This window comes from Oncorhynchus mykiss, chromosome 26, assembly GCF_057628025.1.
Source record: "Oncorhynchus mykiss isolate SJ-2025 chromosome 26, ASM5762802v1, whole genome shotgun sequence".
NCBI lineage: Eukaryota > Metazoa > Chordata > Actinopteri > Salmoniformes > Salmonidae > Oncorhynchus > Oncorhynchus mykiss.
In genome coordinates, this window is record NC_143047.1 from 50,166,067 (window position 1) to 50,182,500 (window position 16,434).

At 44.7% G+C, this 16,434-nt stretch overlaps 1 protein-coding gene and 2 non-coding genes across 3 annotated transcripts in view; all 3 read left to right on the top strand.

The window, feature by feature from the left end:
• Nucleotides 1-5,595: 5,595 nt before the first annotated feature.
• trnat-agu (transfer RNA threonine (anticodon AGU)) lies at nt 5,596-5,669 on the top strand. Its single transcript has one exon. It is a non-coding gene; the product is annotated as a tRNA-Thr (tRNA).
• A 977-nt stretch (nt 5,670-6,646) lies between these two features.
• trnat-agu (transfer RNA threonine (anticodon AGU)) lies at nt 6,647-6,720 on the top strand. The gene has a single exon. It is a non-coding gene; the product is annotated as a tRNA-Thr (tRNA).
• Nucleotides 6,721-7,718: 998 nt separating this feature from the next.
• Nucleotides 7,719-16,434, top strand: part of lrp3 (low density lipoprotein receptor-related protein 3) — a 65,833-nt gene continuing 57,117 nt past the window's right edge. Inside the window, 1 exon segment of the mRNA XM_090221978.1 lies at nt 7,719-8,485. Within this exon segment, the coding sequence (XP_090078104.1) occupies nt 8,410-8,485 (76 nt within the window). The 5' untranslated portion in view covers nt 7,719-8,409.

The following is a 16,434-nucleotide window of genomic DNA, read 5'->3' on the forward strand; positions in this document are numbered from 1 at the left end:
GACCTGAAGAACTGGGATATCCTGTTTCACGGAGTCGTGGCTGAACTATGACATTAATAATATACATCTGGCTGGTTTTTCTGTGTGAAGACCGTACGGCAGCTTTGGGTAAGGTTAAAGGGGAAGGTGTCTCTTATGTTAACAACAGCTGGTGCGCCATCTCTAGTGTTAAGGAAGTCTCTAGGTTTTTCTGTGTGAAGACCGTACGGCAGCTTTGGGTAAGGTGAAAGGGGAAGGTGTCTCTTATGTTAACAACGGCTGGTGCACCATCTCTAATGTTAAGGAAGTCTCTAGGTTTTTCTGTGTGAAGACCGTACGGCAGCTTTGGGTAAGGTTAAAGGGAAAGGTGTCTCTTATGTTAACAACGGCTGGTGCACCATCTCTAATGTTAAGGAAGTCTCTAGGTTTTTCTGTGTGAAGACCGTACGGCAGCTTTGGGTAAGGTTAAAGGGGAAGGTGTCTCTTATGTTAACAACAGCTGGTGCACCATCTCTAGTGTTAAGGAAGTCTCTAGGTTTTTCTGTGTGAAGACCGTACGGCAGCTTTGGGTAAGGTTAAAGGGGAAGGTGTCTCTTATGTTAACAACGGCTGGTGCTCCATCTCTAGTGTTAAGGAAGTCTCTAGGTTTTTCTGTGTGAAGACCGTACGGCAGCTTTGGGTAAGGTTAAAGGGGAAGGTGTCTCTTATGTTAACAACAGCTGGTGCACCATCTCTAATGTTAAGGAAGTCTCTAGGTTTTTCTGTGTGAAGACCGTACGGCAGCTTTGGGCAAGGTTAAAGGGGAAGGTGTCTTTTATGTTAACAACGGCTGGTGCTCCATCTCTAATGTTAAGGAAGTCTCTAGGTTTTTCTGTGTGAAGACCGTACGGCAGCTTTGGGTAAGGTTAAAGGGGAAGGTGTCTCTTATGTTAACAACAGCTGGTGCTCCATCTCTAGTGTTAAGGAAGTCTCTAGGTTTTTCTGTGTGAAGACCGTACGGCAGCTTTGGGTAAGGTTAAAGGGGAAGGTGTCTCTTATGTTAACAACAGCTGGTGCTCCATCTCTAGTGTTAAGGAAGTCTCTAGGTTTTTCTGTGTGAAGACCGTACGGCAGCTTTGGGTAAGGTTAAAGGGGAAGGTGTCTCTTATGTTAACAACGGCTGGTGCTCCATCTCTAATGTTAAGGAAGTCTCTAGGTTTTTCTGTGTGAAGACCGTACGGCAGCTTTGGGTAAGGTTAAAGGGGAAGGTGTCTCATGTTAACAACGGCTGGTGCTCCATCTCTAGTGTTTAGGAAGTCTCTAGGTTTTTCTGTGTGAAGACCGTACGGCAGCTTTGGGTAAGGTTAAAGGGGAAGGTGTCTCTTATGTTAACAACGGCTGGTGCTCCATCTCTAGTGTTTAGGAAGTCTCTAGGTTTTTCTATGTGAAGACCGTACGGCAGCTTTGGGTAAGGTTAAAGGGGAAGGTGTCTCTTATGTTAACAACAGCTGGTGCTCCATCTCTAGTGTTAAGGAAGTCTCTAGGTTTTTCTGTGTGAAGACCGTACGGCAGCTTTGGGTAAGGTTAAAGGGGAAGGTGTCTCTTATGTTAACAACGGCTGGTGCTCCATCTCTAATGTTAAGGAAGTCTCTAGGTTTTTCTGTGTGAAGACCGTACGGCAGCTTTGGGTAAGGTTAAAGGGGAAGGTGTCTCTTATGTTAACAACAGCTGGTGCTCCATCTCTAGTGTTAAGGAAGTCTCTAGGTTTTTCTGTGTGAAGACCGTACGGCAGCTTTGGGTAAGGTTAAAGGGGAAGGTGTCTCTTATGTTAACAACGGCTGGTGCTCCATCTCTAGTGTTAAGGAAGTCTCTAGGTTTTTCTGTGTGAAGACCGTACGGCAGCTTTGGGTAAGGTTAAAGGGGAAGGTGTCTCTTATGTTAACAACAGCTGGTGCTCCATCTCTAGTGTTAAGGAAGTCTCTAGGTTTTTCTGTGTGAAGACCGTACGGCAGCTTTGGGTAAGGTTAAAGGGGAAGGTGTCTCTTATGTTAACAACGGCTGGTGCTCCATCTCTAGTGTTAAGGAAGTCTCTAGGTTTTCCTCTCCAGAGTTAAAGAGTATCTCATGCACGATAAGCTGCAGACCATACTGTTTATTAAAAACAAAAAAAAAGTACGATTTAAGAAGTAAACATCGGTCTGAAGCCGAAAAAGAAAGGAAATTCACATGAGCACCAAAATGCCTACTCCACCCACGCTCTACCAAGGTTTAACAGCACCACAATGCCTACTCCACCCATGCTCTACCAAGGTTTTACAACACCACAATGCCTACTCCACCCATGCTCTACCAAGGTTTAACAGCACCACAATGCCTACTCCACCCACACTCTACCAAGGTTTAACAGCACCACAATGCCTACTCCACCCATGCTCTACCAAGGCTTTACAGCACCACAATGCCTACTCCACCCATGCTCTACCAAGGTTTAACAGCACCACAATGCCTACTCCACCCATGCTCTACCAAGGTTTTACAGCACCACAATGCCTACTCCACCCATGCTCTACCAAGGTTTTACAGCACCACAATGCCTACTCCACCCATGCTCTACCAAGGTTTAACAGCACCACAATGCCTACTCCACCCATGCTCTACCAAGGTTTTACAGCACCACAATGCCTACTCCACCCACACTCTACCAAGGTTTAACAGCACCACAATGCCTACTCCACCCACACTCTACCAAGGTTTAACAGCACCACAATGCCTACTCCACCCACGCTCTACCAAGGTTTTACAGCACCACAATGCCTACTCCACCCATGCTCTACCAAGGTTTTACAGCACCACAATGCCTACTCCACCCATGCTCTACCAAGGTTTAACAGCACCACAATGCCTACTCCACCCATGCTCTACCAAGGTTTTACAGCACCACAATGCCTACTCCACCCATGCTCTACCAAGGTTTTACAGCACCACAATGCCTACTCCACCCATGCTCTACCAAGGTTTTACAGCACCACCAATGCCTACTCCACGTAGGTTTTTCCATCACACAGCTTTGACCTGCAACAGTAACTATGTTGCTATTGTACTGCAGACTGTGTGTAGGCAGGTCACTTAGGATTCAAACCTTCTCAAACAGCCTGATTCATACTCTTGATGTGATTGGTTTCCACGTACAAGGGAACGTATTGGATTCTTCACTCACCACACTAATGCCATTCCACTACCATTTAATTAGACTATTAAGAAAACAATCTTTGATTTTATACTGACAAGACCATCGTACTTAATGGAGCTGTTTTGTCTTGTAGTAATGTGATGCCTGACTGTATTTCCTTGTATGTTCGTAGGTACTCAACATAACAGGTGTGTTTTATGTCCGTAGGTACTCAACATAACAGGTGTGTTTTATGTCAGTAGGTACTCAACATAACAGGTGGTGTGTTTTATGTCAGTAGGTACTCAACATAACAGGTGTGTTTATGTCAGTAGGTACTCAACATAACAGGTGTGTTTTATGTCAGTAGGTACTCAACATAACAGGTGTGTTTATGTCAGTAGGTACTCAACATAACAGGTGTGTTTATGTCAGTAGGTACTCAACATAACAGGTGGTGTGTTTTATGTCAGTAGGTACTCAACATAACAGGTGTGTTTATGTCAGTAGGTACTCAACATAACAGGTGTGTTTTATGTCAGTAGGTACTCAACATAACAGGTGTGTTTATGTCAGTAGGTACTCAACATAACAGGTGTGTTTATGTCAGTAGGTACTCAACATAACAGGTGTGTTTATGTCAGTAGGTACTCAACATAACAGGTGTGTTTTATGTCCGTAGGTACTCAACATAACAGGTGGTGTGTTTTATGTCAGTAGGTACTCAACATAACAGGTGTGTTTTATGTCCGTAGGTACTCAACATAACAGGGGGTGGTGTGTTTTACTGTGGGGAAAAAAAGTATTTAGTCAGCCACCAATTGTGCAAGTTCTCCCACTTAAAAAGATGAGAGAGGCCTGTAATTTTCATCATAGGTACACTTCAACTATGACAGACAAAATGAGAAAAAAAATCCAGAAAATCACATTGTAGGATTTTTAATGAATTTATTTGCAAATTATGGTGGAAAATAAGTATTTGGTCACCTACAAACAAGCAAGATTTCTGGCTCTCACAGACCTGTAACTTCTTCTTTAAGAGGCTCCTCTGTCCTCCACTCGTTACCTGTATTAATGGCACCTGTTTGAACTTGTTATCAGTATAAAAGACACCTGTCCACAACCTCAAACAGTCACACTCCAAACTCCACTATGGCCAAGACCAAAGAGCTGTCAAAGGACACCAGAAACAAAATTGTAGACCTGCACCAGACTGGGAAGACTGAATCTGCAATAGGTAAGCAGCTTGGTTTGAAGAAATCAACTGTGGGAGCAATTATTAGGAAATGGAAGACATACAAGACCACTGATAATCTCCCTCGATCTGGGGCTCCACGCAAGATCTCACCCCGTGGGGTCAAAATGATCACAAGAACGGTGAGCAAAAATCCCAGAACCACACGGGGGGACCTAGTGAATGACCTGCTGTTAATATAGGGGTAGAACCCTGTTGTTAATATAGGGGTAGAACACTGCTGTTAATATAGGGGCTGGCCAAGCAGATCCACTGGTAGAACCCTGCTATTAATATAGGGGTAGAACCCTGCTGTTAATATAAGGGTTGAACCCTGCTGTTAATATAGGGGCTGGCCCAGCAGATCCACTGGTAGAACCCTGCTATTAATATAAGGGTTGAACCCTGCTGTTAATATAGGGGCTGGCCCAGCAGATCCAATGGTAGAACCCTGCTATTAATATAAGGGTTGAACCCTGCTGTTAATATAGGGGCTGGCCCAGCAGATCCACTGGTAGAACCCTGGCTACGAGGTCCACTGGTAGAACCCTGCTGTTAATATAGGGGTAGAACCCTGCTATTAATATAGGGGCTGGCCCAGCAGATCCACTGGTAGAACCCTGGCTACGAGGTCCATTGGTAGAACCCTGCTGTTAATATAGGGGCTGGCCCAGCAGATCACTGGTAGAACCCTAGGCAATATCTTAACCTTGGTAACTTTCGCAGATTGCATTATATTTGAGATTTTTAGTGGTAATTAAATATAATTTATTTAGAATTTATGATAATTAATTTCCTATAAATGGTTTAACCAGCTCCGTGTTTTCTGGAGTCAAAGTGAAAGAGGAAGAGCCCGCGCTGCGGCAGCACGACACCCCAGATCAGTGTGTATTTATTAGATGTATTTTATTAGATTTCTTCCTCTGCATTGTTGGGAAGGGCCGTAAGCATTTCACTGTTACTCACCTGTTTGTTTACGAAGCATGACACAAGTACATGTTGATTTGACACACAGGTTGAGTCTGGGGCGACGACGTTATGACCGAACACCACTGTCCGAGCTTGTAAATGTTTGAAATGTAAACTATGGGATCAATAATCGCTTAATTTATGTTCTGTAATGAAGCTCACTTCAGTAATTAACTAAAGACACAACACCGTATGAAATGTAAATTACGAAGCTTAAGCTATACATGATGGAAATATAAAGCCTTTTTTCATGTGGACATTCACCGGCGCCGTGGCTTAGTTGGTTAAAGCGCCTGTCTAGTAAACAGGAGATCCTGAGTTCGAATCTCAGCGGAGCCTTTTGTGAACTCTTTTTAAAAGTCCAGGCACCACTTGCTTAAATTACATTTTTGCATCTACCATTTTTGGAATTTGTTGGTATTTTGGTCAATTGATATTAGTATTTTCTAAAAGTAAACATGAAAATGTCAATTTTCTTTATTTTCCCATACTACCATCATCCACATTTTTAAACCACATTAAAATTGAAATACACCAATAGCTCACTACATACAATTAATTACACATAATGTAAAAGCCCATTTCATAGAGAATGTTTCAAACTGAACTATCTATAGTAACTTACTCTGAATAGATGGTGATTGGGCCTAAATAGCCGTTTGGTAGTCTAAATTCAGTGTACTTTTCTTCAACATTAATTTCCCGATAGTCAGACTCCCTTATATCTTCCCACAAGCCAACACAGACTCCCCCTTAGTGTTTCTCATCTTCAGAACCATCTGCATTCACCACATGTTGTGTGGTTATACTTAGATATATTCTCCAGACTTGCCCAGAGGGAATTGTTGATAGGTTGTTCTTTTTTTTTATTCTAAATAAAATTTTCGTTGGAAAAATGCGCCAAAAATGCATTTTAACGTTACACGACTAGTATTTTACAGACATAAATATATATATTTTAAAAAATAAAGTATTAATCCGCTATCTGCTCGGGACAAGTCCGGTCCTGGAGTGTCTTAAAATGAAACTAACATGTTTAGTCTGACTTCATCCAGTTTCCAGAAACATTTATTTGCGTGATATGCAAATATTGCATATTTAACGTTATATCGCCTCATTTGCATATTTTAATCAAACATTTCAGAAAAGTTGTAATACGAAAAAGTATTATGTTTGTGTCAATATTCAACTGGTAAAACCTGATTGTGATATGATGAAAGGGGTAAAAACGACCTATGGAGAGGATGGTGCCTATCCTGTTTCACATTTTACCAGCAGTAAAGACTTTTACCCTTTTATTTCCTTCACGACTCGGCGGCGCTGTGGCTTAGTTGGTTAAAGCGCCTGTCTAGTAAACAGGAGATCCTGAGTTCGAATCTCAGCAGTGCCTTTTTGTTTCTGTTAATTAAGGACCTTTTCTCGAGGAGCTCCAAGCTTTGACAACGGTGACGACGAGGATACGTCCCTGCCTTCCGGCAATCCAACCATAATGATATGTTGTAGAAAATTACATCGAGCCAGCATTTTAGCAACAAATTAAAATGAATTTAAGTTAAACAAGGGCGAATACAATAGAGTATTACATTCAAATCAAAGTTTATTTGTCACATGATGAACACAACAGGTGTAGTAGACCTTAGCATTTCACTGCTAACTTACAAGCCCTTAACCAGCAATGTAGTTAAGAAAAATAAGTTTTAAGTAAAAAATATAAAATAAAAGTAAAATAATTAAACAGTCAAATAAAAAGTGAGGCTATATACAGGGACACGCCCCCCTGAGTACGCCCCCCTGAGCACGCACCCCTGAGAGGCCCCCCTGGGCACGCCCCCCTGAGCACGCACCCCTGAGAGGCCCCCCTGGGCACATTTCCACCCACTGCTACCATTCACTGTTTATTATCTATGTGTAACAGTATAACTTTAGATCGTTCCCTCGCTCCGACCTGGGCGCGAACCTGGGACGCTCTGCACACGTCAACAGTCCCGCTCGAAGCATCGTTACCGATTTGAAACGCAATTTAGCGCGCACCACCGCTAACTAGCTAACCGTTTCACATCCGTTACATATGCTTAGTTTCTACCCCTTACCTACATGTACATATTACCTCAATTACCTCGACTAACCTGTACCACCTCGGTACCTGTATCCCCTGTGTATATTCTCCTGGTTGTTCTTTTATTGTGTTTATTTAGTAAATATTTTCTTAACTGTCATTTTTTTAAAAACAACCTCATTGTTAGTTAAGGGCTTGTCAGTAAGCATTACACTGTGAGGTCTACACCTGTTTTATTAGGCGCATGTGACAAATAAACATTTATTTTATTTTTTATTTTAATAGAATCACTGGTGCGAATATGCAATAGCACCATCCGGCCTTTCGGGGTCAGGATTTGACGACAACATTATAACGACGTATTCAATGAAGACCTCCCTGCACGGGATGGGGGAAAAAAACATTATTCAATTCAAAGAAGGATCTGCTCGGCATACCAAACTGCAGCGACCGCAAAAACTAGGATTTGGGTTTAATTTAAATAGGACAGACAACGCGTAACTGCACGGTAAATGATCACTGCACCATTGTCCACTTTCATGCACAGGATAGTGCCTAAAGGGAGATGAAAATAGTCGGCTGTGGACGGAGAATAAATAACAGCTATAAACACCGAACAGTCCAAACCGAAATAAAGACCGGGACTGTGTCGTAAGTGCACTGCCGACGTGTCTTTCTCTTTCTGTCTCACAAACGCAGAGACTTTTCCCTTCCTTTAGGATATAAATCAACGCGGAAACCAAACGAGCCATTGAAGCAGAGACCGACGATGTACGATCACATCTCCTCTTTTCCCTGTATCACATTGTCCTAGTGGGCTGCCTCTGAGTAGCGTATGAAGCTTCTTCTTTTTGCGCTACAAACACAATTTACCCACGTCCTAGTTTATATATTTTTTTTATACAGAGAGGGGACTTGAGTTCATGACATCTGAAAAGGTCACGGAAGATATTCGGAGGCTATTGCTACAGATGTTACGGAAATTACCCCCAAGATGACAAAAGAACGAGCCGGGCTGCTGGAATGATGGATCGGATTGGAGCGCCGGGGCTTCTCCTGGTCATATGGATATTAATACGGTTCGCTTCGGTCTGTGTCGGTCAGTACTCTTATTTAGACATAATGCTGTTTTTGTTGTTGTTCAATTTGAATGTTTTCTGATACTCTACTGGTTTCCCGTTGGATAATATTCTGTATTGATCTAAAACTTTGTCATATTTTACAAAACCACGTCATTTTAAATCACGTGTTGTCCTGCTGCATTTGGTCACAGACTCCGTTCTTCATTTCCTTCATCTATTAACACAGACTATTAATGCTCATCTGAGTTAGGTGATGGTTCGGCTACTTCTATAGGCAGAACCAGAACCAGAACCGGACAGTGTGGGTGTTAATAGTATTGGAATGTTGTGTGCTTCCCTAGAGATGGATCATCGTTGCCATGGTGTCTGTCGTTGTGGGTCATCTGCAACATGTACCATGACGGGCTTTCATTGATTTCTACTGAGAAATGATAGTCTTAGTTTGTAAACATGGGTTCTCCTGTCAGTTGATGGTGTTATGTGCAAACACTCACGCACACACACACACACACACGCACACACACACCAAAACTCAGCATCGATACAGCGGACCCTCTGGCTATCTGCATTACATCATCGTGCCCAGCGTCAATCCCTTAATGTATTGCTCTAGTGCAGATGAAAACAGGGCCAGCCCACAGACACAGAGCAGAGGATCGTCTGGCTACGAGCCAGCCCACAGACACAGCAGAGGATCGTCTGGCTACAAGCCAGCTCACAGACACAGAGCAGAGGGTCGTCTGGCTACGAGCCAGCCCACAGACACAGCAGAGGATCGTCTGGCTACAAGCCAGCTCACAGACACAGAGCAGAGGATCGTCTGGCTACGAGCCAGCCCACAGACACAGCAGAGGATCGTCTGGCTACAAGCCAGCCCACAGACACAGAGCAGAGGATCGTCTGGCTACGAGCCAGCCCACAGAGCAGAGGATAGTCTGGCTACGAGCCAGCCCACAGAGCAGAGGGTCGTCAGGCTACGAGCCAGCCCACAGACACAGAGCAGAGGGTCGTCTGGCTACGAGCCAGCCCACAGACACAGAGCAGAGGATCGTCAGGCTACGAGCCAGCCCACAGAGCAGAGGGTCGTCAGGCTACGAGCCAGCCCACAGACACAGAGCAGAGGGTCGTCTGGCTACGAGCCAGCCCACAGACACAGAGCAGAGGGTCGTCAGGCTACGAGCCAGCCCACAGACACAGAGCAGAGGGTCGTCAGGCTACGAGCCAGCCCACAGACACAGAGCAGAGAACAGTCTGGCTACAAGCCAGCCCACAGAGTTGGCATTTTTCCGATAGAGCCTCAGTAATGTTAGTGTAAGTCAAATGATTATCAGGAAAAACAACACAGATATTTGAATACGTCTACAGGTGACTGTATTGAAACTTAATGCCAGAGGAAACACAAGCAGAACCCAAAGACAATATCGCATTGAAAGATGAATCCTCTGTATATGTTTATTATAGTGTAATGATTAGCCACTCAGCTACTATGGTCGATCTCTGTCTGAGCAGACATCCTCCTTCCTCTGCTACCTCAGGAGGCTGCTGCCACGCCCCCATCCCCTCCCCTCCTCACCTTCCTCCCCCTCCCCCCTCCTCCTTCTCCTCCCCTTCCTCCCTCCACCTCCTCCTCCCTCCTCCTTCTCCTCCCCCTCCTCCTCCCCCTCCTCCTTCTCCTCCCCCTCCTCCTCCCTCCTCCTCCATCCTCATCTCCCAACTCCCCCCCCCTCCTCCCTCACCCCCCCCCCCATCCTCCCCCTCCTCCCTCCCCCTCCTTCTCCTCTCCAGTCCCATGGGGCCCCTGGTTCCAGAGGTGGAGGTGTGAACTGAAGGGATCATTATGGAGCTACAGAGTGGTGTATGTGTGTGTGTGTGTGTGTGTGTGTGTATGTGTGTGTGTGTCTGTGTGTCTGTGTCTGTGTGTGTGTGTGTGTGTGTGTGTGTGTGTGGAGAGAGAGTGAGTGTAGACCTGTAGTTTGTTCCCTCTCTTTACCTGTCACACTAAAGAGGCCTCCTAACCCCCCCCCCCCTTCCCTCATTTCCCTCCTCCTCCTTCCTACAGGAGCAGATATAGAGAGGCTTGTTCCTACCTTATTAGGAGGCAACCTCTTACCTCCACAAAGGGCTGTTTTCTTTATCTGCAAATTATAGACCGTAACTGAAGCAGAGACAGGATGCTGACAACTGTTGTGTTCAAAGTTAGAACCTGGTGTTTTCATTGGAAGTCCTCTAGCATCTCTGCTTTACAGGTGAGCTGATCATCAGAGTAAAAATCACCTTATAAATGATGAATAAATATCACTGTTCTCTCTGTTGTCATATATTACCCATCACTGTCCTCTCTGTGGTCATATATTACCTATCACTGTCCTCTCTGTTGTCATATATTACCTATCACTGTCCTCTCTGTTGTCATATATTAACTATCACTGTCCTCTCTGTTGTCATATTATTAACTATCACTGTCCTCTCTGTGGTCATATATTAACTATCACTGTCCTCTCTGTGGTCATATATTAACTATCACTGTCCTCTCTGTTGTCATATATTAACTATCACTGTCCTCTCTGTTGTCATATATTAACTATCACTGTCCTCTCTGTCCTACTGTAGTGTTTACTACATCACCATGTGTCTCTGTAGTGTTTACTACATCACCATGTGTCTCTGTAGTGTTTACTACATCACCATGTGTCTCTGTAGTGTTTACTACATCACCATGTGTCTCTGTAGTGTTTACTACATCACCATGTGTCCTGTAGTGTTTACTACATCACCATGTGTCTCTGTAGTGTTTACTACATCACCATGTGTCTCTGTAGTGTTTACTACATCACCATGTGTCTCTGGTCCTGTAGTGTTTACTACATCACCATGTGTCTCTGTAGTGTTTACTACATCACCATGTGTCTCTGGTCCTGTAGTGTTTACTACATCACCATGTGTCCTGTAGTGTTTACTACATCACCATGTGTCTCTGTAGTTTTTACTACATCACCATGTGTCCTGTAGTGTTTACTACATCACCATGTGTCTCTGGTCCTGTAGTGTTTACTACATCACCATTTGTCTCTAGTCCTGTAGTGTTTACTACATCACCATGTGTCCTGTAGTGTTTACTACATCACCATGTGTCCTGTAGTGTTTACTACATCACCATGTGTCTCTGTAGTGTTTACTACATCACCATGTGTCTCTGTAGTGTTTACTACATCACCATTTGTCTCTAGTCCTGTAGTGTTTACTACATCACCATGTAGTCCTGTAGTGTTTACTACATCACCATGTGTCTCTGTAGTGTTTACTACATCACCATGTGTCTCTGTAGTGTTTACTACATCACCATGTGTCTCTGTAGTGTTTACTACATCACCATGTGTCCTGTAGTGTTTACTACATCACCATGTGTCCTGTATATGTCCTATATATGTATGTTTGTGTGTGTGTGTGTGTGTGTGTGTGTGTGTGTGTGTGTTCGATGCCCTTTCTCCTCCAGGGTGAGAGACAATTAATGAGATGGATATTTTCAGCACCTGGTGCACTGCAGATTGAAGAAATGTAAATAGAGAATTCAGAGAGAGAGAGAGAGAGAGGGAGGAAGTGAGAGAGAAAGTAAAAATAGAGAGGGAGGACGTGTGAGAGAACTCGGAGGAAGAGGGAGGAAGAGAGGGAGAGGAAGAGAGAGAGGGAGAGGATCAGAGAGAGGGAGGAAGTGAGAGATAGTTAGGGGAGAGAAAGGGAGTGTGTGAGAGATCTTGGAGGAAGAGGGAGGAAGAGAGGGAGAGGGGGAGAGAGAGGAAGATAGAGAGACAGAGAGAGAGAGAGAGAGAGGTGGAAGAGTGTATTAAAGCTAAGGTGGTGTGAGGTCACTGGGCCCTTCCTCTCTTCCTTTCCATGTCTTTGAAGCAGGGGCTTGTGGGGAATGCAGTCCTGGTCCTGATAAGAGGCTCTTCATACAAACACAGAAAGTATTCAGACCCCACGACTTTTCCCACAAATTTGTTACATTATAGACTCATTCTAAAATTCATGAAATAGTTTTTTTTTCTCATTACTTTACACACGATACCCCATAATGACAAAGCAAAAACAGGTTTTTATAAATTCTTGCTAATAATAATACATTTCCATCAGTTTTCAGACCCTTTACTTTGTTGAAGCACCCTTGGCAGCGATTACAACCTCGAGTCTTCTTCTTTGGTATGACGCTTCAAGCTTGACACAAATGTATTTGGGGAGTTTATCCCATTCTTTGCTGCAAAGGTATTTTCTCCAGAGATGTTTGATCGGATTCAAGTCCGGGTTCTGGCTGGGCCAGTTAAGTACATTCAGAGACTTGTCCCAGAGCCACTCCTATTTTATCTTGGCTGTGTGCTTAGTGTCGTTGTCCTGTTGGAAGGTGAACCTTCGCCCCAGTCGGAGGTCCTGAACGCTCTGGAGCAGGTACTACATAAATCATCACGTTTTCATCAAGGATCTCTCTGTACTTTTCTACCTTCATCTTTCCCTCAATTCTGACTAGTCTCCCAGTCCCTGCCGCTGAAAAACATCCCCACAGCATGATGCTGCCACCACCATGCTTCACCGTAGGGATGGTGCCAGGTTTCCTCCAGACGTGAAGCTAGGCATTCAGGCCAAAGAGTTCAATCTTAGTTTCATCAGACCAGAGAATCTTGTTTGTCATGGTCTGAGAGTACTTTAGGTGCCTTTTGGCAAATTCAAAGTGGGCTGTCATGTGCCTTTTACTGAGGAGTGGCTTCCGTCTGGCCACTCTACCATAAAGGCCTGATTGGTGGAGTGCTGCAGAGATGGTTGTCATTCTGGAAGGTTCTCCTATCTCCACAGAGGACCTCTGAAGCTCTGTCAGAGTGACCATCGGATTCTTGGTCACCTCCCTGACCAAGGCCCTTCTCCCCGATTGCTCAGTTTGACTGGGCGACCAGCTCTAGGAAGAGTCTTGGTGGTTCCAAACTTCTTCCATTTAAGAATGATGGAGGCCACTGTGTTCTTGGGGACCTTCAATGCTGCAGAAATGTGTTGCTACCCTTCCCCAGATCTGTGCCTCGACACCATCCTGTCTCAAAGCTCTACGGACAATTCCTTCGACCTCATGGCTTGGTCTTTGCTCTGACATGCACTGTCAGCTGTGGGACCTTATATAGACAGGTGTGTGCCTTTCCAAATCATGTCCAATCAATTGAATTGACCACAGGTGGACTCCAATCAAGTTGTAGAAACATCTCAAGGATGATCAATGGAAACAGGATGCACCTGAGCTCAATTTAGAGTCTCATAGAAAAGCTTCTGAAAACGAATGTAAATAAGGAACAGACACATGCATACGCACACATGGTGGTATTGAACATGTTGTGTTGTAGGAAGAGTAGCTGCTGCCTTGACAGGAACTAATGGGGATCCATAATAAACCCCAGGAAGAGTAGCTGCTGCCTTGACAGGAACTAATGGGGGATCCATAATAAACCCCAGGAAGAGTAGCTGCTGCCTTGACAGGAACTAATGGGGATCCATAATAAACCCCAGGAAGAGGAGCTGCTGCCTTGGCAACAGGAACTAATGGGGATCCATAATATACCCCAGGAAGAGTAGCTGCTGCCTTGGCAACAGGAACTAATGGGGATCCATAATATACCCCAGGAAGAGTAGCTGCTGCCTTGACAGGAACTAATGAGGATCCATAATAAACCCCAGGAAGAGTAGCTGCTGCCTTGGCAACAGGAACTAATGGGGATCCCTAATAAACCCCAGGAAGAGGAGCTTCTGCCTTGGCAGGAACTAATGGGGATCCATAATAAACCCCAGGAAGAGTAGCTGCTGCCTTGGCAGGAACTAATGGGGATCCATAATAAACCCCAGGAAGAGTAGCTGCTGCCTTGGCAACAGGAACTAATGGGGATCCATAATAAACCCCAAGAAGAGTAGCTGCTGCCTTGGCAACAGGAACTAATGGGGATCCATAATAAACCCCAGGAAGAGTAGCTGCTGCCTTGACAGGAACTAATGGGGATCCCTAATAAACCCCAGGAAGAGTAGCTGCTGCCTTGACAGGAACTAATGGGGATCCATAATAAACACCAGGAAGAGTAGCTGCTGCCTTGGCAGGAACTAATGGGGATCCATAATAAACCCCAGGAAGAGTAGCTGCTGCCTTGGCAGGAACTAATGGGGATCCATAATAAACCCCAGGAAGAGTAGCTGCTGCCTTGGCAGGAACTAATGGGGATCCATAATAAACCCCAGGAAGAGTAGCTGCTTCCTTGACAGGAACTAATGGGGATCCATAATAAACCCCAGGAAGAGTAGCTGCTGCCTTGGCAGGAACTAATTGGGATCCATAATAAACCCCAGGAAGAGTAGCTGCTGCCTTGGCAGGAACTAACGAGGATCCATAATAAACCCCAGGAAGAGTAGCTGAACCAAGGTGTGTTTTAGACAGAATGAGACTGAACCAAGGTGTGTTTGAGACAGAATGAGACTGAACCAAGGTGTGTCAGACAATAAGTAACTTCTTTAGATCCCATATCACCCCACCAGACACACAGACACACAGACACCTGAGACAAGACACACAGACACCAGACACACAGATACCAGACACGCAGACACACAGACACCAGACACACAGACACCAGACGCACAGACACCCTGACACCAGAAACATATCTGTATGTCTCTTGTTGTTACCCACTGTGCCACCAGAAACAGGATGTTGTTACCCACTGTGTCACCAGAAACAGGATGTTGTTACCCACTGTGCCACCAGAAACAGGATGTTGTTACCCACTGTGTCACCAGAAACAGGATGTTGTTACCTACTGTGACACCAGAAACAGGGTGTTGTTACCTACTGTGTCACCAGAAACAGGATGTGGTTACCCACTGTGTCACCAGAAACAGGATGTTGTTACCCACTGTGTCACCAGAAACAGGATGTTGTTACCTACTGTGACACCAGAAACAGGATGTTGTTACCTACTGTGTCACCAGAATACATTAGAAACAGGATGTTGTTACCTACTGTGACACCAGAAACAGGATGTTGTTACCTACTGTGTCACCAGAAACAGGATGTTGTTACCTACTGTGACACCAGAAACAGGATGTTGTTACCTACTGTGACACCAGAATACATTAGAAACAGGATGTTGTTACCCACTGTGTCACCAGAAACAGGATGTTGTTACCTACTGTGTCACCAGAAACAGAATGTTGTTACCCACTGTGACACCAGAAACAGGATGTTGTTACCCACTCTGTCACCAGAAACAGGATGTTGTTACCCACTGTGTCACCAGAAACAGGATGTTGTTACCCACTGTGACACCAGAAACAGGATGTTGTTACCCACTCTGTCACCAGAAACAGGATGTTGTTACCCACTGTGTCACCAGAAACAGGATGTTGTTACCCACTGTGTCACCAGAAACAGGATGTTGTTACCCACTGTGTCACCAGAAACAGGATGTTGTTACCCACTGTGTCACCAGAAACAGGATGTGGTTACCCACTGTGACACCAGAAACAGGATGTTGTTACCCACTGTGTCACCAGAAACAGGATGTTGTTACCCACTGTGTCACCAGAAACAGGATGTTGTTACCCACTGTGTCACCAGAAACAGGATGTTGTTACCCACTGTGTCACCAGAATACATTAGAAACAGGATGTTGTTACCCACTGTGTCACCAGAAACAGGATGTTGTTACCCACTGTGTCACCAGAAACAGGATGTGGTTACCCACTGTGTCACCAGAAACAGGATGTTGTTACCCACTGTGTCACCAGAAACAGGATGTTGTTACCCACTGTGACACCAGAATACATTAGAAACAGGATGTTGTTACCGACTCTGTCACCAGAAACAGGATGTTGTTACCCACTCTGTCACCAGAAACAGGATGTTGTTACCCACTCTGTCACCAAAAACAGGATGTTGTTACTCACTGTGTCA